General features: G+C 50.6%; 2 protein-coding genes across 2 annotated transcripts; one reads left to right on the top strand and one right to left on the bottom strand.

The window, feature by feature from the left end:
• The first annotated feature begins 750 nt into the window (after window positions 1–750).
• Window positions 751–21,053, top strand: DHX16 (DEAH-box helicase 16). Its single transcript, XM_007973227.3, has 20 exons — window positions 751–1,146; window positions 2,534–2,781; window positions 2,865–3,027; window positions 3,366–3,422; window positions 8,380–8,634; window positions 8,841–9,044; window positions 9,124–9,315; window positions 11,105–11,215; window positions 11,385–11,500; window positions 13,608–13,818; window positions 14,016–14,114; window positions 14,226–14,378; window positions 17,056–17,196; window positions 17,390–17,552; window positions 17,640–17,758; window positions 17,884–17,951; window positions 18,548–18,710; window positions 18,809–18,970; window positions 19,267–19,440; window positions 20,834–21,053. The coding sequence occupies exons 1-20, from the start codon at window positions 940–942 to the stop codon at window positions 20,960–20,962; spliced, it is 3,135 nt and encodes a 1,044-aa protein (XP_007971418.3). The 5' UTR covers window positions 751–939; the 3' UTR covers window positions 20,963–21,053.
• A 50-nt stretch (window positions 21,054–21,103) lies between these two features.
• C17H6orf136 (chromosome 17 C6orf136 homolog) lies at window positions 21,104–26,786 on the bottom strand. The gene is given in 7 exon segments (XM_007973228.3): window positions 21,104–21,390; window positions 21,475–21,544; window positions 22,990–23,190; window positions 23,378–23,466; window positions 24,364–24,765; window positions 26,067–26,606; window positions 26,609–26,786. Coding segments are annotated over 7 exon segments (1,491 nt in total). The 5' UTR covers window positions 26,684–26,786; the 3' UTR covers window positions 21,104–21,276.
• Between the last annotated feature and the right edge of the window lie 57 nt (window positions 26,787–26,843).

Below are 26,843 nucleotides of genomic sequence, written 5' to 3'. Positions count from 1 at the left end.
TGTCTTCACTCCTGCTGCAGGCAAACCAATCCTAGCAAAGGTCACTTTTTTGTTTGTTTGAGACAGAGTCTTCCTCCCTCGCTCAGGTTGGAGTGCAGTGGTGGGATCTCGGTTCACTGCAAGCTCCGCTTCCCAGGTACAAACGATTCTCCTGCCTCAGCCTCCCGAGTACCTGGGGCTGCAGGCGCACGCCACCACACCCGGCTAATTTTTGTATTTTTAGTAGAGACAGGGTTTAGCCATCTTGGCTAGGCTGGCCTCGAACTCCTGACCTCAGGTGATCTGCCCGCCTTGGCCTCCCAAAGTGCTGGGATTACAGGCGTGAGCCACCGCGCCCGGCCAACACGGCTAATATGCTTCATGAGCATGGACCTGATCTTCCAATCTGAAATAGAATTTCGGTCGTCCCTTACTTTGTATAGTTTTTGGCTCTATAAAACTTCCATACTTCATTTATTATGTATCCTGTCCCTCCCCCACCGCAAAATGTAAATTTGGTAAGGAACTTTTGATTTGTCCTCTGCTAGATCCCAGCGACGGAAAGCAATGAGCACACATTAGGCGTCCATTAAATTGATTTCACTTGTTGAATGAATGCGTTAGCGAAGCACTCACGGACTGACCATCAGGGGGCGTCAGAGAAACTGGATAGAGGCGGAAATGAAGAAAAAAGAATTACTCCGAACTTTCAGGCATGGTTCCGCGAGGTTTGAACTCGCTCGGCCACCGTAGTGCTTAGAGGCCGAAAAAGTGCAGCCCCTTCCGGGCTCTGCGGTACCGGACGACGGCTTTGGGATGTCGGAAATTGATCCTAGAGGTCCCAAGGTAGCTGCGTTGCGAAGCTGAGGCTCCAGCTGAGGGCTCCAGGCCTCCGACCGGCCCAGCAGTGAACGCGGCTGCCCGACGCTTCAGGGCTGGGAGCAGGGAGCGTGGGTCGCCATGGCGACGCCGGCAGGGCTGGAGCGCTGGGTTCAGGACGAGCTGCACTCGGTGCTGGGGCTGAGCGAGCGGCACGTCGCCCAGTTCCTAATCGGTACTGCACAGCGCTGCACGTCGGCCGAGGAGTTCGTGCAGCGCCTACGAGACACTGATACTTTGGATCTCAGTGGGCCGGCCCGGGACTTCGCCCTGAGACTCTGGAACAAGGTGTCGGCAGGGTGGGGAGGGGTCCTGTGATTTGTCCCGATGAGGCTGGCCTAACGGTCCATCGAGGAGTTAAGAAGCACTTATTCTTTGTCCGTTGTCGCCTAGGTACTGTGCTAGCTGCTGGACGCCCAGCTCAGTGGAGAAGATTGAGGAGGGCTTAGGTGTGTCGGGTTAAACGCAATAGAACGGTGTTTTTCGAACTCAACATGCATCCAGGGCCCTTGTTGAAATGCAGATTGCGATTCAGTAGGGATCTTAGTTTCTGCATTTCTTTCTTTTTCTTTCTTTCTTTCCTTCTTTTTTTTTTTTTTTTTGAGAGACACAGCCTCGCTCGCCCTGTCGCCCAGGCTGGAGTGCGGTCGTAAGATCACGGCTCACTACAGCGTCGACCTCCCTGGCTGAAGCGACCCTCCCATCTCATCTTCCCCAGTAGCTGGGACTACGGGCATGCACCACCACCCCCGGCTAATATCTTTTATTTTTATTTTTATTTTTAGAGACGAGGCCTTGGTGTGTTGCGCAGGCTGGTCTCTAACTCCTCAGCTCAAGCAGTCCTCTCTCAGCCCCGCAAAGTGCTGGGATTACAGGCGTGAGCCACCTTGCCCGGCCCCCCTCAGCTTCTGAACTTCCTTTCAGCCGTTTAATTAACAGAGGAGGCCCGGTGCAGTGGCTCACACCTGTAATCCCAGCACCCCAGAAGGCTGAGGCAGGAGGATCACTTGAGCCCAGGAGTTCGAGACCACCCTGGGCAACATGGTGAAACCTCCCTACAAAAAATTTAAAAATTAATTGGGCGTTGTAGTGTGCACCTATGTTTCCAGGTACTTAGGAGCCTGAGGTGGGCGGATCACTTGAACCCAAGAGGGACAGAGTGAAACCCTGTCTGTAAAAAAAGCCAAAAAGCTGTGGGCCCCATTCAGGATGATAAATATGGGGTGAAACCATGAGGAAGAAAGAATGAAGGCTGGTTAGCTGGTTTAAAACTAAGTAATTGTGCCCGGGTGCGGTGGCTCACGCCTGTAATCCCAGCACTTTGGGAGGCCCAGGCAACTGGATCATGAGGTCAGGAGTTTGAGACCAGCCTGGCCAACATGGTGAAACCTCATCTCTACTAAAAATACAGAAATTAGTCAGGCGTGGTGGCAGGCGCCTGTAATCCCAGCTACTTGGGAGGCTGAGGCAGGAGAATTGCTTGAACCTAGGAGGTGGAGGTTGAAGTGAGCCGAGATCACGCCATTGCACTCCAGCTCTGGGTGACAGACAAGACTCCGTCTCGGCGGGCGGGGGAGACTAAGTAATTGCTTAAATTAGGAACAGAGCTAGAGCTAAGTGGGAGGGCAGAGATCAGGAGTTGCTCAGACCTCCTTATCTTCCCCTCTACTGACAGGTACCACGAAAGGCAGTGGTAGAAAAGCCAGCGCGGGCAGCAGAGCGAGAGGCCCGAGCCCTGCTGGAGAAGAACCGATCTTATAGGTTGTTGGAAGACAGTGAAGAGAGCAGTGAGGAGACTGTGAGTAGGGCTGGAAGCAGCCTCCAGAAGAAACGTAAAAAGCGGAAACACCTCAGGAAGAAGCGTGAGGAAGAGGAGGAAGAAGAGGAGGAAGAGGCTTCTGAGAAAGGGAAGAAGAAAACAGGGTAAGTCAGAAGCAGGGCGAGAGAGGATGGGGTGGGCTGAAGTGTTCTCGATGCCCTTATTTAATCCCCTGGATGGGCTGCAGGGGGAGTAAACAGCAGACAGAGAAGCCAGAGTCAGAAGATGAGTGGGAACGGACAGAGCGTGAGCGCCTTCAGGACCTGGAGGAGCGTGATGCCTTTGCTGAGAGGGTTCGACAGCGGGACAAGGATCGGACTCGAAATGTCCTGGAGAGGTCAGACAAGAAGGTGAATAGGAGCAGCACGTTCTGTAAATCCCCAAGATCCCAGGGTGAAATCTGAGGTTGGCTGTGGTTGCAGAGATGGTGATCTCTGGGAAGGCAAGGGGCTTTCTCTAGTGAGATGTTCACCTCTGTGGGGAGAGATGAGGTGAGAGAAGCCCTGTGCATCCTGTGGCTAAGGCAACTCTCTGCCGTATCTGCAATTGTACAGTTTCCTCACTGAGAGGGGACATTTTTTGTGTTAGGGTACATCTGAATGATCCTTGTGATTCTAGAGAGGAGCAGCTGTCAGTGTGGGGGCTGTTTGGCCTCACACCCCTCCATTCTTGTTTTTTTTTTTTCTAGGCTTATGAAGAAGCTCAGAAGCGCCTCAAGATGGCCGAGGAAGACCGGAAGGCCATGGTGAGTCCCAGGGCCCAGGGAGCCAAGATCAGAAGACAAAAGGGAAGACTTTCTGATAGAGTGGTTACGTATAGGGAGAGAGAATACAGAGGAAGCACAGTGTGGATGCTGATGGAGTGGTCAGGTCTCTAGAGGAGGGGCTTGGTTGTCAGGAGCCAGCTGAGGACAGACTTACGTTGTCGAGGGAAGGAGCCCTCTTAAGTTGTAAGGGGAAGGAGGCTACCCATAAGTCCTCCTTGACTCTTAACTTTAGGATCAAATATACTCTATTAGTGAATGAAATCGTGAGCTTTCCCTATTCCTGAGTCCTAATGAGATGTGAGGCAGCTGGAATGTTGTCAAGAAGGTTGCTGGAGGACAAGGGCAGGGCAGCAGTCCCACTGTACAGGAATGTGCTAACCATTCAGCTTAGGCACACCATCTCCAAATACCTTCCCACCACCTAATTCTTGCACCCCTTATATGGCTTTGTGATCTCCCTGTGTCTTCTCACTGGACAGGGGCAGAGCCCTCATAATTCATAAACTGAACTTTTTATGGTATGAAACTAGGTAGGGTAAGCTGTTTTCCAAAGGCCTGGTCTTGTCAAGTAAAGTCACACTTAGATTCCCCAATAGAATTTTGAGACACTTGGAGCTCCTTTTTTTTCTTACCTTTTTTCTTTTTTTTGAAATGGAGAGGGGCACACACTGTCCTGTCCTGTCGCCCAGGCTGGAGTGCAATGACGCGATCTCGGCTCACTGCAACCTCTGCCTCCCGGGTAGCTGGGATTACAGGAGCATACCACCACACCTGGCTAATTTTTTTTATCTTTAGTAGAGATGAGGTTTCACCATGTTGGCCAGGGTGGTCTCGAACCCCTGACCTTGTGATCCACCCACCTTGGCCTCCCAAAGAGCTGGAATTAAAAGCGTGAGCCACCGTGCCCTGCCTTCTTTTTATTTGTTTTATTTTTAATTTTTATTTATTTATTTATTTTTGAGGTGGAGTCTCACTCTGTTGCCAAGCTGGAGTGTGGTGGCGTGATCTCAGCTCACTGTAACCTCTGCCTCCTTGGTGGAGGAATCAAGCGATTCTCCTGCCTCAGCCTCCCGAGTAGCTGGGACTGCAGACCCGCACCACCACACTCGGCTAATTTTTTGTATTTTTAGTAGAGAGGGGGTTTCATCATGTTGGCCAGGATAGTCTTGATCTCTTGACCTTGTGATCTGCCCGCCTTGGCCTTCCAAAGTGTTGGGATTACAGGCCTGAGCCACCACGCCTGGCCCTTTTTACTTTTTAAATTTTATTTATTTATTTATTTATTTTTATTTATTTTTTTGAGACGGAGTCTCTCTCTGTCCCCAAGGCTGGAGTGCAGTAGTGTGATCTTGGCTCGCTACAAGCTCTGCCTCCTGGGTTCATGCCAGTCTCCTGCCTCAGCCTCCCGAGTAGCTGGGACTACAGGTGCCCGCCACCACGCCCGGCTAATGTTTTTTGTATTTTTTTAGTAGAGACAGGGTTTCACCGTGTTAGCCAGGATGATCTTGATCTCCTGACCTCGTGATCCGACCACCTCGGCCTCCCAAAGTGGTAGGATTACAGGCGTGAGCCACCATGCCCAGCCTTTTATTTATTTATTTTTTTGAGACAGAGTTTTGCACTTGTTGCCCAGGCTGGAGTACAATGGCGTGATCTTGGCTCACTGCAACCTCTGCCTCCCAGGTTCAAGCGATTCTCCTGCCTCAGCTTCCAGAGTAACTGGGATTATAGGCATGAGCTATCTCGCCTGGCTAATTCTGTAGAGACAGGGTTTCTCCATGTTGGTCAGGCTGGTCTTGAACTTCTGACTTCAGGTGATCCACCTGCCTCGGCTTCCCAAAGTGCTAGGATTACAGGCGTGAGCCACCGTGTGCCTGGCCTACTCTTGGAGGTCTCTCCTGACCAATTTATCTCATATCTCTTCCTGAAATTGACTGTGGTTAGGCTTCTGAGACATCTCAATGCAGTTGTAGTGGTGGTGGTGTTACTGTTTTGGCCTGAATTTAATTTTTCTTTTTTTTTCTTTCTTTTTTTTTCTTGAGACGGAGTCTTGTTCTGTTGCCCAGGCTGGAGTGCAGTGGCATGATCTCGGCTCACTGCAACCTCTGCCTCGAGTTCAAGTGATTCTCCTGCCTCAGCCTCCCGAGTAGCTGGGACTAGACATGCACCAGCATGCCCGGCTTACTTTTGTATGTTTAGTAGAGACGCGGTTTCGCCATGTTGGCCAGTCTGATCTCAAACTCCTGACCTTAGGTGATCCATCCCCCTCGGCCTCCCAAAGTGTTAGGATTACAGGCGTGAGCCACTGTGCCCAGCTGTAATTTTTCTTTTTCAATTACAAAAATATTTAAGCACATAGGGAAGTTGAAAGAATAGAAAAAAGAACACTCATATACACTATTCAGTTTGAAAAATGGTTAATACTGTGGGCAATATTTGCATTGTCTTTGTAAATGTGGTATGTTCTTTTCAGATCGTTTAAAAGAGTCTTAGACATCATAGCATTTTATCTCTAAGTACATCAGTATGTACCTGCTAAGGATAAAGACATTGTCCTCTAAAATCAGAATGCTCTTGTCACAGTCAGGAAGTTGAACAGCAATTCTTATGTATCGACTAAGTTCTCTGTACAATCAAAGATTCCCTCATTACCCCCAAAATAACTTTAATGACTGCTTTTTCCTAACAATGCAGTCAAGGTTCATGCATTGCATTTGGTTATTAGATTTTAAGTTTGTTTCTCTCTCTCTCTCTGTCTCACCTTGCAGTGTCCTACATTCTGGATTTGTCTGATCCTTATCTTATGGTGTTAAGTAGTTCTCTGCCCAGTGCTTTCTTTAAAGCGGCAATTGGGTCTAAAGCTTGTCTACACTCAGATTAAACAGTTGTGGCAGGAACACTTCTTGGGCGGTGATGTGCACTTCATACTGTGTCATATCACGGGGACATACTATCCAGTTGTGTATCTATTAGTATTGATATCCTTTCTACCAACAACCTTTCATCGAATGCTTTTAGCAGCCACTGGTAATCCTTTCGTGAACATGTTATTTTGTTGGGGATTGCAAAATGGTGATTTTTTGATTCTGTCATTCCTGTTACTTGTATTGGCTAGAATTTGTCTATAAAGAAGAGCTTTTCCTTAACAACTAGGAACAAGCTACAGTTCCTTCTTAAAAACCAGGGTAAATGTTTGTTTCCTTTTAAATACCAACTTTTAGAGTAAGGAGTTTGGTGTAATAGTCATTTCACTGGAGACAGATTTTTTTTTCCCTTGTTTTTTGTTTGTGTGTGTCATGTCCAAGAATTTTTATTTTTCAGTATTTTATAATCTCACATCATTATTCTTTTTTTTTTTTTGAGACGGAGTCTCGCTCTGTCGCCCAGGCTGGAGTGCAGTGGCTGGATCTCGGCTCACTGCAAGCTCCGCCTCCCGGGTTCACACCATTCTCCTGCCTCAGCCTCCCGAGTAGCTGGGACTACAGGCGCCCGCCACCTCGCCCGGCTAGTTTTTTGTATTTTTTTAGTAGAGACGGGGTTTCACCGGGTTAGCCAGGATGGTCTCGATCTCCTGACCTCGTGATCCGCCCGTCTCGGCCTCCCAAAGTGCTGGGATTACAGGCTTGACCCACCGCGCCCAGCCATCATTATTCTTTTTAGTGCTCAAATTGCTCTGATTTTTTACCATATTAAAAAAAAATCTAACTTCTTCCAGTGAAGGAATATTTGACTGTGGTACTTAGATTAGGTCGTGATCATAAACTGCATTTTAAGTCTTTACAGAACAAACAAGAAAAGCCAAGCAACTAAGTAGAACCAGGCCCCTTAAGGGTAAAACACTAGAGGGGCTTTTTTTTTTAACATGGAGTTTTGTTCTTGTCGCTCAGGCTGGAGCGCAGTGGCGTGATCTAAGCTTACTGCAACTTCCGCCTCCCGGGTTCAAGCAATTCTCCTGCCTCTGCCTCCCAAGTAGCTGGGATTACAGGTGCCCACTACCGTGCCCGGCTAATTTTTGTATTTTTAGTAGAGACGGGGTTTCACCATGTTGGCCATGCTGGTCTCGAACTCCTGACTTCAGGGGATCCACCCGCCTCAGCCTTTCAAAGTGCTGGGATTGCAGGTGTGAGCCACTGCGCCCGCCCGACCACCAGAGGGGCTTTGACCTTGCAGTAGAGGAAGTTGTGATCACAGGGAAGATGATGTTGTCATAGTAGGAGGACTCCTGGCAGGAAAGGGCCTTACAGATACTGCCAGTTTTCTGCTGTCATCCATAAGGTGTCCTGAAAAGTTTGTATCAAAGGTAAATGTGTAGCAACTAAGTGACACATAGCATGGTGAAGAGAGGTTAGTACCAGAGAGCCAAACATCCCTGATTACATTTGCCTTACAGAAACACTCTGATGCTGTAGTCCTTCCTTTTTATAATCAGTTTTTCTCTCTTCCTCAAACTATAGTCATACAGTTTAAGACCAAGGAACATCTAACTGGGGCTGAAGATTGCCTCCTGTTGGCACCCCCACTGGTTTCTATCTTTGTCTGAATTGTTTTCGGTTTGAGTTCTGTGCTTCTAAATACTGGATTAGCCTTTTATTTTCCCCCTTTCCACTAATTTGAATAAAATGGCAAGAGTAAAATAAAGCTATGCAGACATCTCCCTGATGTATCTGTTTTAACAAAGATGATAATGCTGCCCAAGAGGACTTTCCAGCTGGATTCAGCTGCAGGAAGATAGGGTGTGGCGTCAGTATGTAGCATCCAAAGAGGCCCAGATTTGAGTATGTCATTGTTTTGGTTGTGCATTGCAGAGGGAAGGTGGAGGGTGCATCCTTAGGTTCTCATGCCCGCCTGTCAGGGAATTTTTCCTTTTTAGGGATTGGTAGAGAAAGGGGTTGCTGCTCCAGCAAGATAAGGATCCGACTGTCCTTTCCCAACTCAGGTCCCTGAGCTGCGGAAGAAATCTCGCCGAGAGTACCTGGCTAAGCGGGAGCGAGAGAAGCTTGAGGACCTGGAGGCGGAGCTGGCTGATGAGGAGTTCCTTTTTGGGGATGTCGAGCTGAGCCGGCATGAGCGGCAGGAGCTCAAATATAAGCGGCGAGTGCGGGATCTCGCCCGGGAGTACCGGGCAGCTGGGGAGCAGGAGAAGCTGGAGGCCACCAATCGCTACCACATGCCCAAGGAAACCCGAGGACAGGTGAGGCGAAGCGGCATCTGCTTCAGCCTTGGTCCCTAAGACAAATTGTGGGGAAGGCTTCAGGGGATTGGGCAACCCCTGGGTCAGCCCCTTTCTTGCCTTGCCTTTCCCAGTGGGCAGTGGGCGGGGATAGTTATGGGAGGAGGGGGGTGGGCAGAGAGGACATCCTCTGTTTTCGAGTCTTCACATATCCCCGCTCTCTGTAGCCAGCCCGAGCTGTGGATCTAGTGGAGGAGGAATCAGGAGCCCCTGGGGAGGAGCAGCGGCGCTGGGAAGAGGCGCGGCTTGGGGCAGCATCCCTGAAGTTTGGGGCCCGAGATGCTGCCTCTCAGGAGCCCAAGTATCAACTGGTGCTGGAGGAGGAGGAGACCATTGAGTTTGTCCGGGCCACTCAGCTCCAGGGTGATGAGGTAAGAGGAGAGCTGGGAGATATTCTGAGGAGGACCCCGAAGCGAGCTATTTAGCTCACATCTCCTCCTCTTTCCTTAGGAGCCATCAGCTCCACCCACCTCAACTCAGGCCCAGCAGAAAGAGTCCATCCAGGCCGTCCGCCGCAGCCTCCCGGTGTTCCCATTTCGAGAGGAGCTCCTGGCTGCTATTGCAAATCACCAAGTCCTCATCATTGAAGGCGAGACAGGCTCAGGGAAGACCACCCAGATCCCGCAGTATCTCTTTGAGGAGGTACAGTCATCTCACCCTTCAGCTTGCCAGGGCACCTGGCATCAATGTCCTCATTCCTGTCAGAACTCCTTTTACATTTCATTTTTAGTAGTCACTTACCCATCTTTTCCACTGAACTGGGAAATTCTTGAGAATAAAGACCATACCCTTTTCACATTTCTCTTCTCACTTCCTGCATTCATTTCATTCAGGTTAGAAGGACGGGTAGGTGGATAGGTGGAGTGGGACATATGTGTAAATGTGGACCTCCCTGTACTCCAACCTGGCCAAAAAACAAGAAGTTAAAGGACTATTTTCTTGTCTTTTTGATAGTTTTTTTTTTTTTTTTTTTTTTTTTTGGAGATGGGAGCCTTGCTGTGTCGCCCAGGCTGGAGTGCAGTGGCGCGATCTTGGCTTACTGCAACCTCTTACTCCTGGGTTCAAGCAATTCTCCTGCCTCAGTCTTCCGAGTAGCTGGAATTACAGGCATGCGCCACCACCCCTGGCTTATTTTTTGGTAGAGATAGGATTTCACCATGTTGGCCAGGCTGGTCTCGAACTCCTGACCTCAAGTGATCCAGTCGCCTCAACCTCCCAAAGTGCTGGGATTACAGGCATGAGCCACTGTGCCTGGCCCCTGCCCTATTTTGGAGGCTCTTGCTCTGATACCCAAGCTGGAGTGATGTGGCACCATCATGACTCACTGCAAGCTGGAATTCCTGGGCTCAAGAGATCCTCTCACCTCAGCCTCCTGAGTATCTGGGAGGTGCACACCACCATGCCCATATTAAAAATTTTTTGTTTTTTTGAGGTGGAGTCTCGCTCTGTCGTCAGGCTGGAGTGCAGTGGTGTGATCTTGACTCACTGCAACCTCCACTTCCTAGGTTCAAGTGATTCTCCTGCCTCAGCCTCCCGAGTAGCTGGGACTACAGGTGCGTACCACTACACCCAGCTAATTTTTGTATTTTTAGTAGAGATGGGGTTTCACCATGTTGGCCAGGATGGTCTCAATCTCCTGACCTCGTGATCTGCCCACCTTGGCCTCCCAAAGTGCTAGAATTACAGGTGTTAGCCACTGCACCTGGCCTGAAATTTTTTTTTTTTTTTTTTGAGACAGACTCTTGCCCTTTTGTCTAGGCTGGAGTGCGGTGGCATGATCTTGGCTTACTGCAACCTCTGCCTCCCAGGTTCAAGCGATTCTCCTGCCTCAGCCTTCCAAATAGCTGGAATTACAGCCATGCACCACCATGCCTGGCTACTTTTTTGTATTTTTAGTAAAGACAGGGCTTCACCATTTTGGCCAGGCTTGTCTCAAACTCCCAACCTTGGGAGATCTGCCTGGCTCGGCCTCCCAAAGTGCTGGGATTGCAGGCGTGAGCCACCGTGCCTGGCCAAAATTTTTAATTTTTAATTTTTTTGTCATACTATGTTGCCCAGGCTGCTCTCGAACTCCAGAGCTCAAGCAATCCTCCCACCTCAGCCTCCCAAAGTACTAGGATTATAGGCATGAGCCACTGTGCCCAGCCTTCCTGCTTTTTACCTTAGCTGACTCTGCCTCAGCTAATCTGTTCTTTTCTAGCTCAAGTCTAGCAGAGCCATGAATTTAATTACCCAGAGCTAGGTGAGGACCCCCTTTGAGGGCCCTGGGTCTGTCATCCTATCTATTTCCCCTTCTTTTCTGGTTTTCAGCATCTGTCTTTTCTTCCTTTTCTCCTGTTTGGCTTTTACAACTTCTTTCTGTGAATTGTACCTGGTCCCAGGGGGCATATTTAGCAAAGGGTAAACCTCTTCTTTCTTCCTTGTCTTTCAGGGTTATACAAAGAAGGGTATGAAGATTGCCTGCACCCAACCCCGGAGAGTGGCCGCCATGAGTGTAGCTGCCCGAGTGGCCCGGGAGATGGGTGTGAAGCTTGGGAATGAGGTGAGATTTCTAGAGAACTGGGGGGTAGAGACTGGGGTCTGTGACTCAGTCTACACTGCCCTCAGGTCCCTACAGCAGAAGTCTTGGTGCTGCCCCACTTCACCTTTCCCCAAGTTCCTTTCAGGGAACACCATCCAACACTTGGTTGCTAATGGTTCCCCTTGACCAGGTTGGCTACAGCATCCGCTTTGAGGACTGCACATCAGAGCGAACTGTCCTCCGCTACATGACAGATGGGATGCTTCTCCGGGAGTTCCTCTCTGAGCCTGACCTTGCGAGTTACAGGTACATACAGGGCCCTCATCTCCCATGAGAGAGCTGCCCACACTCTTCCCCCTGTGCTGCCGCCTCCCTCCCACTTAGTTCTCTCCTGGATCTCTAATCTCTGGCTTTTCTCTCATTTCTTGCCACCCAGCCAATTCAGCCATTGTCTTCTGATTAATCCACCAGTTCTTATATCGTTATGGTTCAAACGGTCCTTGAACTGACCTCCAGGTACCATGGAGATGGGGCTGGAGGATAGAAGAGATTGTAGAGAAAGCCTCTTCTTCTTTCCCCATTCATCTCCAGGGTTTAGAAAACAACCAGGATAGCATAGCATTGCTGCGGAGGCTTGAAATGCCATGTGAAGACCATTTGAAAACACTTGGAATGCTCAGCTCAGAGGGAGAAACAGGAGAGGCATCCTGGTTCCCTCTAAATATGTGAAGGCTGTTACATGGAAAGAAGGATGAGACTTGGTTTATGTAACCCTACAGGATATAGCTAGGAGCCATGGGGAGGTTACAGGGAGACAGATTCCAACTCAATACCGATGGCTGAATAACCCTCAGAGTGTTGGAGATTGCAGGGCCTGTCAGAGTGGTTGGACTCTGGATCTTGGCCCTCCACACAAGTCTTGGGTAGCTTGGTCTGTGAATAATGAGCTCTTAGTGCTGGAAATGGCCAAGCAGAGGTTGGTTGAACATGTGTTGAGGGGGAAAAGGGATTCATGAATGTGCTGGGGTTGGGGTCAGGCCAGCTGAACAATATGTGCCCTTTTGACTCTTCAGAGGCTGTGAATTTCTGGCCCTGGAAGATCACAGTGGAGTGATTGGACAGATAGGATTTTATCCTTCATATCCCTTGCAAAAAATCTCGGAGAATCCATGGAGAGCCAGCCAGTGCAAGAGGGCCTGATGCAGATATTTTTGCCCATCGAGCCAGCCTGCTTTGTGGAATGACTGGGGACTTCACCATCACAGTTAGGGTTAGGGACAAAGAGTTGAGGTCAGAGAGGTGGGTAGGGGAAGATGAGGATGAGTTCCTGGGACTTGGCTGCCACCCAGAAAAGCCAAAAAATAAAGCAAAGAGAAAGAAGGTGTCATGCACATAACTGAGTGAGGAGGAAACCAGGGAGCATGCAGAGTCCTCTGAGAGTTGGGGTAGAAAGGCTTAACTTGCTCCTCTCTGCAAAAGAAGAATCCTTCTTGGCAGGTCTCGCTCTGTCACCCAGACTGGAGTGCAGTGGTGCAATCTCGGCTCACTGCAAGCTCCGCCTCCCAGGTTCATGCCATTCTCCTGCCTCAGCCTCCCGAGTAGCTGGAACTACAGGCGCCCGCCACCATGCCCGGCTAATTTTTTTTTTTTTTTAAGTAGAGACGGGGTTTCACCGTGTTGGCCAGGATGGTCTCAATATCCTGACCTCATGATCCACCCTTCTCGGCCTCCCGAAGTGCTGGGATTACAGGTGTGAACCACCGCACCTGGCCTCTTTTTACATAGAGTGTCGCTCTGTCACCCAGACTGGAGTGCAGTGGCTCAATCTTGGCTCACTGCAACCTCTGCTTCCCGGGTTCAAGCGATTCTCCTGCCTCAGCCACCTGAGTAGCTGGGACTACAGGTGTGCGCCACCACACATGGCTAATTTTTTTTGTATTTTTAGAAGAGACAGGGTTTCGCCATATTGGCCAGGCTGATCTCAAACTCCTGACCTCGTGATCTGCCTGCCTTGGCCTCCCAAAGTGCTGGGATTACAGGTGTGAGCCACCGTGCCCAGCCTAAAGCATATCCTTCAACTTTTTCTAGTAAGAGCAGCTACTGAGTCTAAGCAGACTCTTGACTGAACTAGAGAGTATGTCTAACTTGTCCTGGCCTCAGTGCAGCCTCTACATCTTGGCTTCTGTTGTCTGCTGAGGCTGGGATAGGTTGCAGATCATGGGTCCCTGGCTGCCTCTGACTTTCTGTTGGTCTTACATAACTGGGATAGCTGAGTTCTCCTTAGAGCCCCCTCCGTCAGCAGTCATTCTTGAGCTCTTTGTGTCCATCACTCCCCTCTCGTCCAGGGAACCCTGGTGTCTGACACTGCATTGCCCAGCGCTCCTCCCTCATTGCTGCCCTATTCCCTCCCCAGTGTGGTGATGGTGGATGAGGCTCACGAACGGACCCTACACACAGACATTCTCTTTGGATTGATCAAGGATGTTGCTCGCTTCCGACCTGAGCTCAAGGTCCTGGTGGCTTCAGCCACGCTGGACACTGCCCGTTTCTCCACCTTCTTTGATGACGCCCCTGTGTTTCGAATCCCCGGACGCAGGTTTCCTGTGGACATCTTCTACACCAAGGTGCTACCTCAGGGAGGATGGGCTTAAGTCTGTGGCAGAAAAGCTGAGGCCTTTGGAGAAAGTTATCCCAAGGAGGGAAAGATGGAGTGGAAGGTCCAAAGGGGAACTAGGATAAAGTATATGTTGAACTGGGAGGAGAGGAGAGGTTTGCCTAAGCAGGTGGCCCTCCTGTGACCCCATCTCTTTCTGCTCTCCAGGCTCCAGAGGCTGACTACTTGGAAGCTTGTGTTGTATCTGTGTTGCAGATCCACGTGACCCAGCCCCCTGGGGATATCCTGGTGTTCCTGACAGGACAGGTGCCTGACATGGTTGGGAGAGGGGAGGATGTATCCCAGGGGAAGATGGGGCCAGCATGTTGGCCTTCTGTGACTCTGGGATCCCTGCTGCTCTCCCCACCCTCTATCCAGGAGGAGATTGAGGCTGCCTGTGAGATGCTCCAGGATCGCTGCCGCCGCCTGGGCTCCAAAATCCGGGAGCTCCTGGTGCTGCCCATTTATGCCAACCTGCCCTCTGACATGCAGGCCCGTATCTTCCAGCCCACGCCACCTGGGGCACGAAAGGTCAGTTGGAGAAACCCACACTCTTCACCCCTGTGCTTCCCACAACTAGTAGTGAAAAAGCTGTGTGCCTGCCCCATGCAAGGTGAGCCCTGGGCACTGCTGCACACAGCTGAGGAGCAGTCAGTCCTTTGTCCCTGGGACTGAAGGGAGGAGAAATATGGTGTGAACCAAGAGAGAGCCAAATGTGTGATCTGGAAAGTAAGCACAGTAGATTCAGTGGAGAAGGGAAGTCCTTGATGTGCCAGGAGGTGGGATTTGATATGGACCTTTAAGAGAAATGGCTGAGGTCGGCCAGGTGCAGTGGCTCACACCTATAATCCCAGCACTTTGGGAGGCTGAGGTGGGCAGATCACAAGGTCAGGAGATCAAGACCATCCTGGCTAACACGGTGAAACCCTGTCTCTACTAAAAAAATTTTTTTAAAAATTAGCTGGGCGTTGTGGCGGTCGCCTGTAGTCTCAGTTACTCGGGAGGCTGAGGCAGGAGAATGGCATGAACCCAGGAGGCGGAGCTTGCAGTGAGCTGAGATCGTGTCACTGCACTCCAACTTGGGCGACAGAGTGAGACTCCATCTCAAAAAAGAAGAGAAAAGGCTGAGGTCAGGCATGGTGGCTCACGCCTGTAGTCCCAGGACTTTCGGAGGCTGAGGTGGGCGGATCACTTGAGGTCAGTAGTTCAAAACTGGGTTTGCTAACATGGTGAAACCCTGCCTCTTCTGAAAATACAAAAATCAGCCGGGCGTGGTGGCGTGCGCCTATAATCCCAGCTCTTCAGGAGACTGAGTCATGAGAATCGCTTGAACCCGGGAGGAGGAGGTTGCAGTGAGCTGAGATTGCCCTACTGCACTCCAGCCTGGTAACTGTGCGAGACTCCGTCTCAAAAAAGAAAAATGGCTGAGAAGTTATCAGAGGAAGGCCCAAAGTATGTTTGAGGTCAGTGTGAGCTAATAGGCTTAGTGGGAGGTTCATATGGTGAGGGAGTAGGAGACAAGGCTAAAAACAATTTGGGGCTAAGATTAGGGAGAGCCTTTGATGACAGGAGAGTTTGGACTTTATTTATTTTTCTTTTTTGAGACAGTCTCGCTCTGTCACCTAGGCTGAAGTGCAGTGGCAAGATCTCGGCTCACTGCAGCCTCCGCCTCCCAGGCTCAAGTGATTCTTGTGCCTCAGCCTCCCAAGTAGCTGGGACTACAGGTGTGTACCGCCACACCAAGCTAAATTTTTTTTTTTTTTTTTGAGATGGAGTCTCACTCTTGCCCAGGCTGGAGTGCAGTGGCGCCAACTCTGCTCACTGCAATCTCTGCCTCTCAGGTTCAAGCGATTCTCCTGCCTCAGCCCCCCTAGCAGCTGGGATTATAGGCGCCCTCCACCTCGCCCAGCTAATTTTTTGTATTTTTAGTAGAGATGAGGTTTCGCTATTTTGGCCAGATTGGTCTTGAATGCCTGACCTCAGGTGATCCACCCACCTTGGCCTCCCAAAGTGCTGGGATTATAGGCATGAGCCACTATGCCCGGCCGCCACCCAGCTAATTTTTAGTAGAGACGGGGTTTTGCCATGTTGGCCAGGCTGGTCTTGAACTCCTGGCCTCGAGTGATCCACCTGCCTTGGCCTCCCAAAGTGCTGGGTTACAGGCATGAGCCACTGTGCCCGGCGAAGTTTGGACTTTAGACAGCTGAGTAGCAATCAAAGGATTTTGAGCAGAGATTTAACTTTCATTCAACAAATATTTAATGAGTTCCTTCTGTGTGTCAGGTACACAGGGGTTGATGATACAGTGATGAACAAAACAAGTCCCTAGCCTAACAAACTTGCACTTGTGGTCTATTGGGGAAACAGTGGATGCATAAATACATAATGTCAATTTGTGGCCAGTGCTATGAAGAGATACAAGGTAGCACAGCAGGATGGAACTTGACTCTGAGGGGTGGGAGTGAGGACTGGCATGAAGGTATTTTCCTTGAGGTGTAGTGAGGGCCTCTTCAGTCAGGGGAAAGTGGAACAGAGACCCAAACCAGGTGAGGGAGGGAGCCAGGCTGATACCTGTGAGAAGAGTGTGCCAGACAGAGGGAACAGCTGATGCAAATAGTCCAGTGAGGAGTGCACTTACGTGGGCAGAGCAAAGCAGTGTGTGAGAGGAGTGAGGGAGGTGGTGGAGTGCTAGCAGATGAGGTCAGAAAGGCAGCTGGGGTAGGTGATCCAGGCTTTTAAGGGGCTTGGATTAAATTCTAGAGTAGGATAGGAAGCCACTGAAGGATGGGGAGTGATGTGACAGGTTTGTATTTTAAAAGGACTGTCCTGGATGCCATGTGACAGAGGGGAGGAGCAGAAGCAGGGAGACGTGTTAGGAGGCTCTTACAGGAAGTGTTGTGTGAAGATGAAAGCGGTGGTGGGGAAGATGGGGCAGGAACTTGAACACCCCCATTTCCCAACCCCCCCCAAAAAAAACCCTAAATCCTCTTCTCCATTTTCTTTCCTCCTATGGCCCTGCTATCTCCCAGCCCCCGCTTCCCTCTCCCCTGTCTTTTGGACTTGTCCCCTGCTCCTGACCTTGAATACTAATTCCTTCAGCTCCTGCCCCTTACTGCAATTGCTTCACTACTCCTAACTTTCCAAGATTACTTTTTCTGGGTAACTAGGTAGGTGGGGTCACTGGGTGACCCCATATCCTCTCACTCAGGTGGTTGTGGCAACGAACATTGCTGAGACATCACTCACCATCGAGGGCATCATTTATGTACTGGATCCAGGGTTCTGTAAGCAGAAGAGCTACAACCCCCGCACAGGCATGGAATCGCTCACTGTCACACCCTGCAGCAAGGTCAGCCTGGGAATGCATGGGGGTGGGGGAGGTGGAGTTGGCCCACAGAGAAGGTCCAACTCAGAAGCAGAGTGGGGGCTTCCTAGGGAGCGGGGATGAGCAGTTTGCATCCTTCCAGATTTCTTGCGTAAATACTGCCTTTTCTCTTTTCCCTGACCAAATTGTCAGCCAGCCTGCTCTCCTTTCTTTCCAGGCCTCAGCCAATCAGCGAGCTGGCAGGGCAGGTCGAGTGGCTGCAGGGAAGTGCTTCCGCCTGTATACCGCCTGGGCCTATCAGCACGAGCTTGAGGAAACCACAGTGCCTGAGATCCAGAGGACCAGCTTGGGCAATGTCGTGTTGCTGCTCAAGAGCTTAGGTGATTGGGCTACCTGAGAGAGGAGGGAGGGGCTGGAGTCACTGTCCTTTGAAGGGACTGTGTTCCATCTGTCACACCTCTCTCTAGGGATCCATGACCTAATGCACTTTGATTTCCTGGATGCTCCACCATATGAGACACTACTGCTGGCTTTGGAGCAGCTGTATGCTCTGGGAGCCCTCAACCACCTTGGGGAGCTCACTACGGTGAGTTGGGGGGCAGCATGGCTTGGGGCAGGATGATAGGGGTCAGGATGGCTCCAGGGGCCCCTGTAGTAGTAGTGGGAAACCTGAGGGAGGACTGGGCTCAACTCTCTCTCTCCTCTCCCTAGTCTGGTCGAAAGATGGCAGAGCTGCCGGTGGACCCCATGCTGTCCAAAATGATCTTAGCCTCTGAGAAGTAAGCCCTCCCCTCCACCTGGTCCCCCAGCACACATACTGGCCAGGCCTCCTCTTGTCTCTGGGGTCCTCTTTGTCTTTTTCTCTTCATCATATTATCCTTTAACACATAATAAAGTATTAGATAACTCTGATTGCCCTCTTTTGAGGCCAACAAGGGTAAGACACTTGATCCTATCCTTGATTCCACTGTGCCTGGCCCCTTGAGGAACTTACTTGTTCCTAAGGTTTGAAACTAGAACATTTAATGTAGCTGTGGAGGGACGACCTTTAAATGCCATTTCTCTGCTGTCAGAGATCTTTTCCAAATGCACATAGTGAATGCACACTTTCTGCAGAAGCCTCAGAAGTCGCCAGTGTTTCCTGTTCCTGCCTCCATGGATGTCCCTCCTTTGTGACTGTGTTTCATCTATGGCCCCTACCTCCTTGACCCCCAGGCTGCTGCCAGAATCTATCTGCTGGCTGCTTTGTAGCCATTAGGCCAACCAGCCTTTTCCACATGAGGAAACATCCATCACACAGTGATCACTCCCCACTCCACCATATCTGTTTCTGTGTGTCTTGCTTTGAACTCATGCTTTCCCCTTCCTGTCCCAGGTACAGCTGTTCAGAGGAGATCCTGACAGTGGCTGCCATGCTCTCTGTCAACAACTCCATCTTCTACCGACCAAAGGACAAGGTCGTCCATGCTGACAATGCCCGTGTCAACTTCTTTCTCCCTGGTGGTGACCACCTGGTCCTGCTAAACGTTTACACACAGGTCACTGGGCTTGGGTGAGTGGGAATGAGAGACACCGGGGGACTTTAGTCCTACTGTATACTTAACTGTCTCTCCTTTCTTTTTAATCCTTTTCCCAGTGGGCTGAGAGTGGTTACTCTTCCCAGTGGTGCTATGAGAACTTTGTACAGTTCAGATCAATGCGCCGAGCCCGGGATGTGCGGGAACAGCTGGAAGGGCTCTTGGAACGTGTGGAAGTTGGTCTCAGTTCCTGCCAGGGGGACTATATCCGTGTACGCAAGGTCAGCATTTCTTCAGCCTCCTGCTCTCCACCCCCAGTACCTTCCCAGGAGCAAGCTTCTCTAGGGGCATGCAGCAGTTCCTCCAGCCTGAGAGCATGTCCTCTTCCCCTTGTGTATGACGGTGTCCTCCCAGGGCCCTTTCTTCCCCAGACCACTGAAGGTTCATTCCTGGGAAGTTCTTCATGCATTCCTTACCTCTCTAGTTTTCCTGAAGCTGGAATTAAAAAGGTAGTGAGCTCTTAGGGTCCCCAGATGTCTGCCTTTTCCATTGATTTTCTTTCCTGCCTGCTCCTTAGGCCATCACTGCTGGTTACTTTTACCACACGGCACGGTTGACTCGGAGCGGCTACCGCACAGTAAAACAGCAGCAGACGGTCTTCATTCATCCCAACTCCTCCCTCTTTGAGCAACAGCCACGCTGGCTGCTCTACCACGAACTCGTCTTGACTACCAAAGAGTTCATGAGACAGGTGAGGACAATATCCTGTGCCCACACAGGTGGAGACTATGTAGAGAGATGGTATCCTGACAAGCTAAGAACCCAGGTTCAAGTTGCTGGGACTGCTACAGAAAGAGGAAGGTAGGGTAAAATAGAAAGACATCCTTTGTTTTGTTTTTGTTTTTGAGACTGAGTCTCGCTCTGTTGCCCAGGCTGGAGTGCAGTGGCGCAATCTAGCCTCACTGCAACCTCTGCCTCCCGGGTTCAAGATAGTCTCATGCCTCAGCCTTCCAAGTAGCTGAGATTACAGGTGCAAGCCTCAATGCCTGGCTAATTTTTGGTATTTTTAGTAGAGATGAGGTTTCACCATGTTGGCCAGGCTGGTCTTAAATGGGTGCCTCGGCCTCCCAAAGTGCAGGGATTACAGTTGTAAGCCACTGTGCCCAGCCCAAAGACATCCTTTCTAACAGGTGTCAGCATCTTCCAAGATCTGAGAACTAGACATTTATTCAATACATATTTGAATGGCTACTGTATAGGTGTTGGGGCTATAATGAACAAAGCAGAGTGTCTCTTGTCTCACAGAGTGTACTTTGTCTATGTTCTAGGCTTTTCTTTTTTTTTTGAGACAAGAGTTTCGCACTCTAGTAGCCTACGCTGGAGTGCAGTGGCACAGTCTCAGCTCATGCAATCTCTGCCTTCCGGTTTCAAGCGATTCCCCTGCCTCAGCCTCCAGCTGGGATTACAGGTGCCCACCACCACGCCCAGCTAATTTTTGTATTTCTAGTAGAGACAGGGTTTCACCATGTTGGCCAGGTTGATCTCGAACTCCTGACCTCATGATCCGCCCGCCTCAGTCTCCCAAAGTGTTGGGATTACAGGCATGAGTCACCATACCCGGCATGTTGTTCTAGACTTTTCTTAGGAATAGCTTATTTGGTATCTTGAATAACATATAAAGGTGTATCTGCCCTTTGGATATATAATAATAGAGCCAGGCACCTTTACCCCTAGCCCTACAAAGAGGAAAGATAACTTTTGACCACACACATGAGGATCTAGGTTGGGGCTGGGCATAGTGGCTCATTCTTATAAACCATCCTAGCACTTTGGGAGGCCAAGGCAGGATCCCAGCACTTTGGGAGGCCAAGATCAGCCCAGGCAACATACTGAGACCCCATCTATACAAAAAATTAATGGGGCACTGTGATGTGTGCCTGTAGTCTCAGCTACTTGGGAGGCTGAGGCAGAAGGACTGCTTTGAGCCTGGGAGGTTGAGGCTGCAGTGAGCCATGATACGCCACTGCAGTCCAGCCTGGGCAACAGAGCAAGACCCTGTTTCAATTTAAGAAAAAAATAATAATACACAAAAGATCTATGTTGGAAAGAAGGGAACTCCATTGATCTTTTCTCTCTCCTCCTAGGTACTGGAGATTGAGAGCAGTTGGCTTCTGGAGGTGGCTCCCCATTATTATAAGGCCAAGGAGCTAGAAGATCCCCATGCTAAGAAAATGCCCAAAAAAATAGGCAAAACACGAGAAGAGCTAGGGTAAGAGAAGGATGTAAACAGAACCTGTGACACCAGCTCCTTTTCCTTCTGTACATTATTTAATACCCATTAAATAAAATTATTTTTGGAAGAAAGCTTGTGGGAATATTTGGGATCTAGAGAAAGTGATACATGAAATTCTATCTCATATAGTCAGTTAAACTTTATTATTTACAAGTTAAATTACAGAGCAGCTTTACACAGCATGAGATAGAAGGCAGGAGAGAAAAGAGAGGAAACTGGCTCCTGAGATTCTTGGCTGCCTCCACCTCCTTCTCTTGGGCTTAGCAAGTGCTGCCCCCACTCAAAGGTCAAGGATCAGGGCTTGGAACACAGGTTTAAGTCAGGTTCTGGCTCTGACAGCCCCAGGGTCACCAGGGCTCCCACTAGCAGCTTCTTCACAGGCGTTGGAGGTGAGTGTGAAGGCATCAACTGCAAGGAGAAAGGTTAATGCCAGTTGCGGGAGGCACACAGATGTTCTACCCTTCACCCCACCCAGCCCTACCTAGGACTCACTTTATCTAGACGATGGCGACAAATGAGGCCACTGGAATTCAGGTAGAAAGTGGAGTAGGCATCATAGGTCCTGGGGAATACAGGGAGGCTTACTGAGGGAGAAGGTGACTGGTCCCAAAGCTGAATTCAAGCATTTGTTTAAACGAGTAGTCTCTGAATTCTGCTACATATTAGATCACCTGGGCAACTTACAAACATCTCAGTGCTTAGGTTGTCCCGTCTCAATTAAACCAGTGTTTGGCATCAATATTTTTTAACGATCCTTGGGCATTTCTACCATGCAGCAGTTTGGGAACTGCTGGTTTAAAAACTTATATCCAATGTTTGTGGCTGAGCCTAACATTTTATTGCGATTCTACTCCCAGGCAGAAATTTACCAGGTTGTAAGGCTCAACATAAGACTTTTCATTTGTTCAGTACTTTTTTTTTTTTGGTGAGACAGGGTTTCACTCTCACCCAGGCTGGAGTGCAGTAATGTGATCACGGCTCACTGCAACTTCCACCTCCCGGGTTCAAGTAATTCTCCCATCTCAGCCTCCCAAGTACCTGGAACTATAGGTGCGCACCACACACCTGGCTAATTTTTGTATTTTTTGGGTTTTACCATGTTGGCCAGGCAGGTCTCCAACTCCTTACCTCAAGTGATCCGCCTGCCTCGGCCTCCCAAAGTGCTAGCATTACAGGCGTGAGCCACCACACCCAGCCTGTTCAGTAAGTATTTGAGTACCTACCATATGCTAGGTACTGTATAGGAAGAAACTGAAGCTCAGATGTTTTTCTTTTTTTTTTTTTTTTTTTTTTTTTTTTTGAGACGGAGTCTCGCTCTGTCGCCCAGACTGGAGTGCAGTAGCCAGATCTCAGCTCACTGCAACCTCCGCCTCCCGGGTTTATCCTATTCTCCTGCCTCAGCCTCCTGAGTAGCTGGGACTACAGGCGCCCGCCACCTCGCCCGGCTAGTTTTTTTTGTATTTTTTAGTAGAGACGAGGTTTCACCAGGTTAGCCAGGATGGTCTCGATCTCCTGACCTTGTGATCCGCCCGTCTCGGCCTCCCAAAGTGCTGGGATTACAGGCTTGAGCCACCGCGCCCGGCCTGCTCAGATGTTTTTCTAATACACTGAGCCTCTCTTTTTTTTTTTTTTTAACATTAACATAAACTAAACAAGATCCCTGTCCTTATACAGTCAAGTCAGGATAGGTCAGGGTTGTCTGGGAGACTAGATCATCTGTAATCTCAGCACTTTGGGAGGCTAAGGCAGGCAGATCACCTGAAGTCAGGAGTTCGAGACCAGCCAGCCAACATGGTGAAACCCTATATCTACTAAAAATACAAAAATTAGCCAGGTGTGGTGGTGCGCCTGTAATCCCAGCTACCCAGGAGCCTGAGGCCGGAGAATCGCTGGAACCTGGGAGGTAGAGGCTGCAGTGAGCTGAGATCACGCCACTGCACTCCATCTCAAAAGACCAAAAAAGAGGGAACTGATTATAGTTTGGGTCCTTTCTCATTTCTCTCTTACCGGTAAAGCTCATCTTTGTCACGCTTGTAGAACCGCAGAAAGAGCAAGTGGACAGGCAGCCCTACGAGCCGCCACCGTGCTTGCAGGGTCCAATTCTCAGGGTGGCGGGTCAGTTGTAGAACCTCCAAACGAAGCTGTGCAAAGTAATTCCAGGCCAGGAAACGGCAGAGGGTCAGTGAAAGAATGTACCATGTCCGGCCCCTGTGAAGAAGGGATGGGAAATAAATCTCATGATGGCAGAATTAGAAAAACAAACTGGCTTCTGTCTAAGAAATGGGGAAGAGCCGTGAGAAGCAATCTAGGAACTTCTCTGGGAAGTGGAAAAGGTCATGTGTATAGCTTTGGGTGCTTTTCCTCCCCAAGGCCCTACCTGTGCCCCAATTCTCACTTGGTACGTATGTTGAGGATCTCATTGATGAATTCCACATCCAAGGAATACAGACTGTAGTCGTGGGACTGAAGGAAGAGCTTGGGAAGCTAGGTGGAAGAAGATGGCATCAACCCAGTGGGAAAGAAAAGATATCCTATTTTTCAGTTTTCTATTTTTTTTTTTTTTGAGATGGAGTGTAGCTCTGTCACCCAGGCTGGAGTGCAGTGGTGTGATCTTGGCTCACTGCAACCTCCGCCTCCCAGGTTTAAGCGATTCTCCTCCCTTAGCCTCCCGAGTAGCTGGGATTACAGGCACCTGCCGTGCCCAGCTGCTAATTTTTGTATTTTTAGTAGAGATGGGGTTTCACTGTGTTGGCCAGGCTGGTCTTGAACTCCTGACCTCGTGATCTGCCTGCCTCGGCCTCCCAAAGTGCTAGGATTGTAAGTGTGAGCCACTGTGCCAGGCCCAGTTTTCTATTTTTAAGGCCTCCTTACTCCCGTCTTGGAGTGAAAGATCTCATCCCATGATTAACCTCCCTTAACCCAAAATGAGGAACATTTTCTTTTTTTTTTTTTTGTGACAGAGTCTCACTCTGTTGCCCAGGCTGGAGTACAATGGTGCTATCTCAGCTCACTGCATCTCCTGGGTTCAAGTGATTCTCCTGCCTCAGCCTCCTGAGTAGTTGGGATTACACGTGTCTGCCACCATGCCTGGCTGATTTTTGTATTTTTAGTAGAGATGTGGTTTCACCATGTTGGCCAGGCTGGTCTTGAACTCCTGACCTCAGATGATCCACCTGCCTCAGCCTCCAAAAGTGCTGGGATTACAGCACTTCGAGTTACCGTGCCTGGCTGGAACATCATTTTCTCAGGAAAACGTTTATAATACATTTCTATGCCTGCCTCATGGTTCCAAAAAAGAATCCAGTTGACTAACCCCCTACCTCCAAGGATTACTGACATCCCTTCCCACTGTAGATGACGGCCACTTTTGCACTGACTTACCTCTTGTCTCAGTCTCTCATACATGACAGACAGATGTTCCTCCATACTAGGATCTCCTGACGGGGTGGCAGGGGAAGGGTGGGCAGTTCCAGGGACTTGGAAAGGTATCCAAGCCCCAGGATAGGGGCAGGGAGGTCCCTCAAAAAGGCTTCTAAGCCCATCCAGGCAGCCGCTATGCAACTCAGGTCCTGGTCCCTCCTCCCCCTTTCCTGGAGGGAGAACCACCCATGCTGAGCTGAGGGCCTGGATCTGAGGGAGAGGTAGTGGGGGAACCTGGGGAGGACGCTGGGTGGGAAGGCGCGGGGGCAGGGGAGACCAGAGTAGAGGAGAAGATGGGGAAGTGGTTGTCGTGGAGTGGGGCCAAAGGGGTGGGAATGGTAGAGTCCCTGGATAAAGCTGGTCCTAAGGAGACAGAACAAAAGGGAAAAAGGTAAGAATCCACTTGCCTAACACCCCTTCATCCCTTGGATGCTCAACAGGCTTCCAATACCTATTCCTCCTGACAGAATGGATGGAATTACTATAGGAAAAAAGGGGATTCATCTCCATCTCTACTGAAAACAGGAGGAAACCATTTTATTATTTTGAGATGGAGTCTCGCTCTGTCGCCAGGCTGGAGTGCAGTGGCGCGATCTCAGCTCACTGCAACCTCTGTCTCCCGGGTTCAAGTGATTCTCCTGCTTCACCCTCCCGAGTAGCTGGGACTACAGGCAAGCGCCACCACCCCCAGCTAGTTTTTGTATTTTTAGCAGAGATGGGGCTTCACCATGTTGGCCAGGATGGTTTTCATCTCTTGACCTCGTGATCCACCGCGACCAGCCAGAATTCCTTGATTCCAACACTGGACCGGGCGCGGTGGCTCACACCTGTAATCCCAGCACTTTGGGAGGCCGAGGCCGGCACATCACGAGGTCTAGGAGTTCGAGACCAGCCTGGCCAATATGGTGACACCCCGTCTCTATTAAAAATACAAAAAAATTAGCCGGGTGTGGTGGCTCGTGCCCGTAGTCCCAGCTACTCGGGAGGCTGAGGCAGAAGAATCGCTTGAACCCAGGAGGCAGAGGTTTCAGTGAGCCGAGATGGTGCCACTGCACTTCAGCCTGGTTGACAGAGCGAGACTCCGTTTCAAAAAAAAAAAAAAAAAGATTCCAAAACGGGGGGCAGTTTCACCTCTCTTATCTCAAGAATCATGTAATACATACTTGATGAGCGAACGAATAACAGGTTTTATTGTACTGTGGATTAAATGCTGTGGCCTGTACGTCTCCATGATTAAGTGTGCGAGGCAAATGTACAGAGAAAAAAGAATATCCAGCTGAAGCTAGGAATCTAAATTCTAGTTCTATCATGTAACTTTAGGCATTCTCATTCCCTATGCCTCCGCTTCCTACAAATGTCCTGTAAACCAGGACAATAAAACCTCACTGAGTTATGAAGCCTATATGAAATAATGAATGTAAACAAAACGTAGCGACCTAGAAAGCAGTACATAAATGGAAGCTATTATCATTTTGGGCCCCTTTAACGACAGACACAACCTCAGGAGACAGTTAAAGGCTGGCCTTCGTTCTCCTGGGTTTACCGACGTTGAAACTGCAAGGGGAGGTCACCCAAAGTCAGGCCTCACCAGAGTCCCTCCGCTCCCAAGGAACCACCCAGGGGACCGTCTCACTCCAGGGAAGGCGGGCGGCCCGCTCGGGTACCTCGGTCCCCAACGGTGTCCCAGAGGCGCCGTCTCTGCTGGGGGCGTGGCCATCTTGCCAGCCCCGGCGCAGGGGCCCGAAGCGGGTGCACACTGGCTGGCCTTCCTGCCAGGACCGCTCTCCGAGTGCAAGACGCGCGGGCTGCTGAGGGCGCCCCGCGGGTCTGGTCTGGGCCGAGGAACTCCGGGACGGCGCCGCGGCCGGGCTGCGAATCTCTCCGCCCCTGCCCTTCAAATCACCTCTAGGCACAGGTAACCGCGGAGCGTCGGGCGCAACGCAGACGCGCCCCGCTGCCTGGCCTTGACCCCGCCTGTCCGCCCTCAAACCTGGGAGGACCGAAGTCCTTACGCGCCAGGCCCGGCAGCGCCTCCCTCCCGCTTCCGCGACCCCTAGCCCGTCCACGCGCTGCAGGGCACAGGTGGGAAGGGGCGGCGGGTGTCTCTGCGCCTGCGCGGAACCCAGCGCGCGCTCCGCCCCACGCACCGGCTCTGAGGAGGGTCTCTCCCCGCCCCCTCTCCTCCCTCCCGCTTCTGCTCCGCTCTCACCTGGGGTCGAGCCTGGTAGGCGCGGAGGCAAGGGCCGAGACGCCGGGCCGCACCCCGGCTGGGCTGGTACATGATCTTCCGGGAGTGGAGAGGGAGCCTCCTGAGTCCGACCTCCGGCCTCCTCACAGGGGTGAGCGCGCCCCGGAGCCGGCTTCGTGAAGGGGAAAGGAGGCCGGGGCGGGGGGGGGAGGGGGGGAAGGGGCTGAGGGAGGGAAACGGAGATGTCGCGCGC

Source organism: Chlorocebus sabaeus, chromosome 17 (assembly GCF_047675955.1).
Source record: "Chlorocebus sabaeus isolate Y175 chromosome 17, mChlSab1.0.hap1, whole genome shotgun sequence".
NCBI lineage: Eukaryota > Metazoa > Chordata > Mammalia > Primates > Cercopithecidae > Chlorocebus > Chlorocebus sabaeus.
Note: the sequence above shows the minus strand (reverse complement) of the source record. Positions and strands in the feature narration are given on the sequence as shown.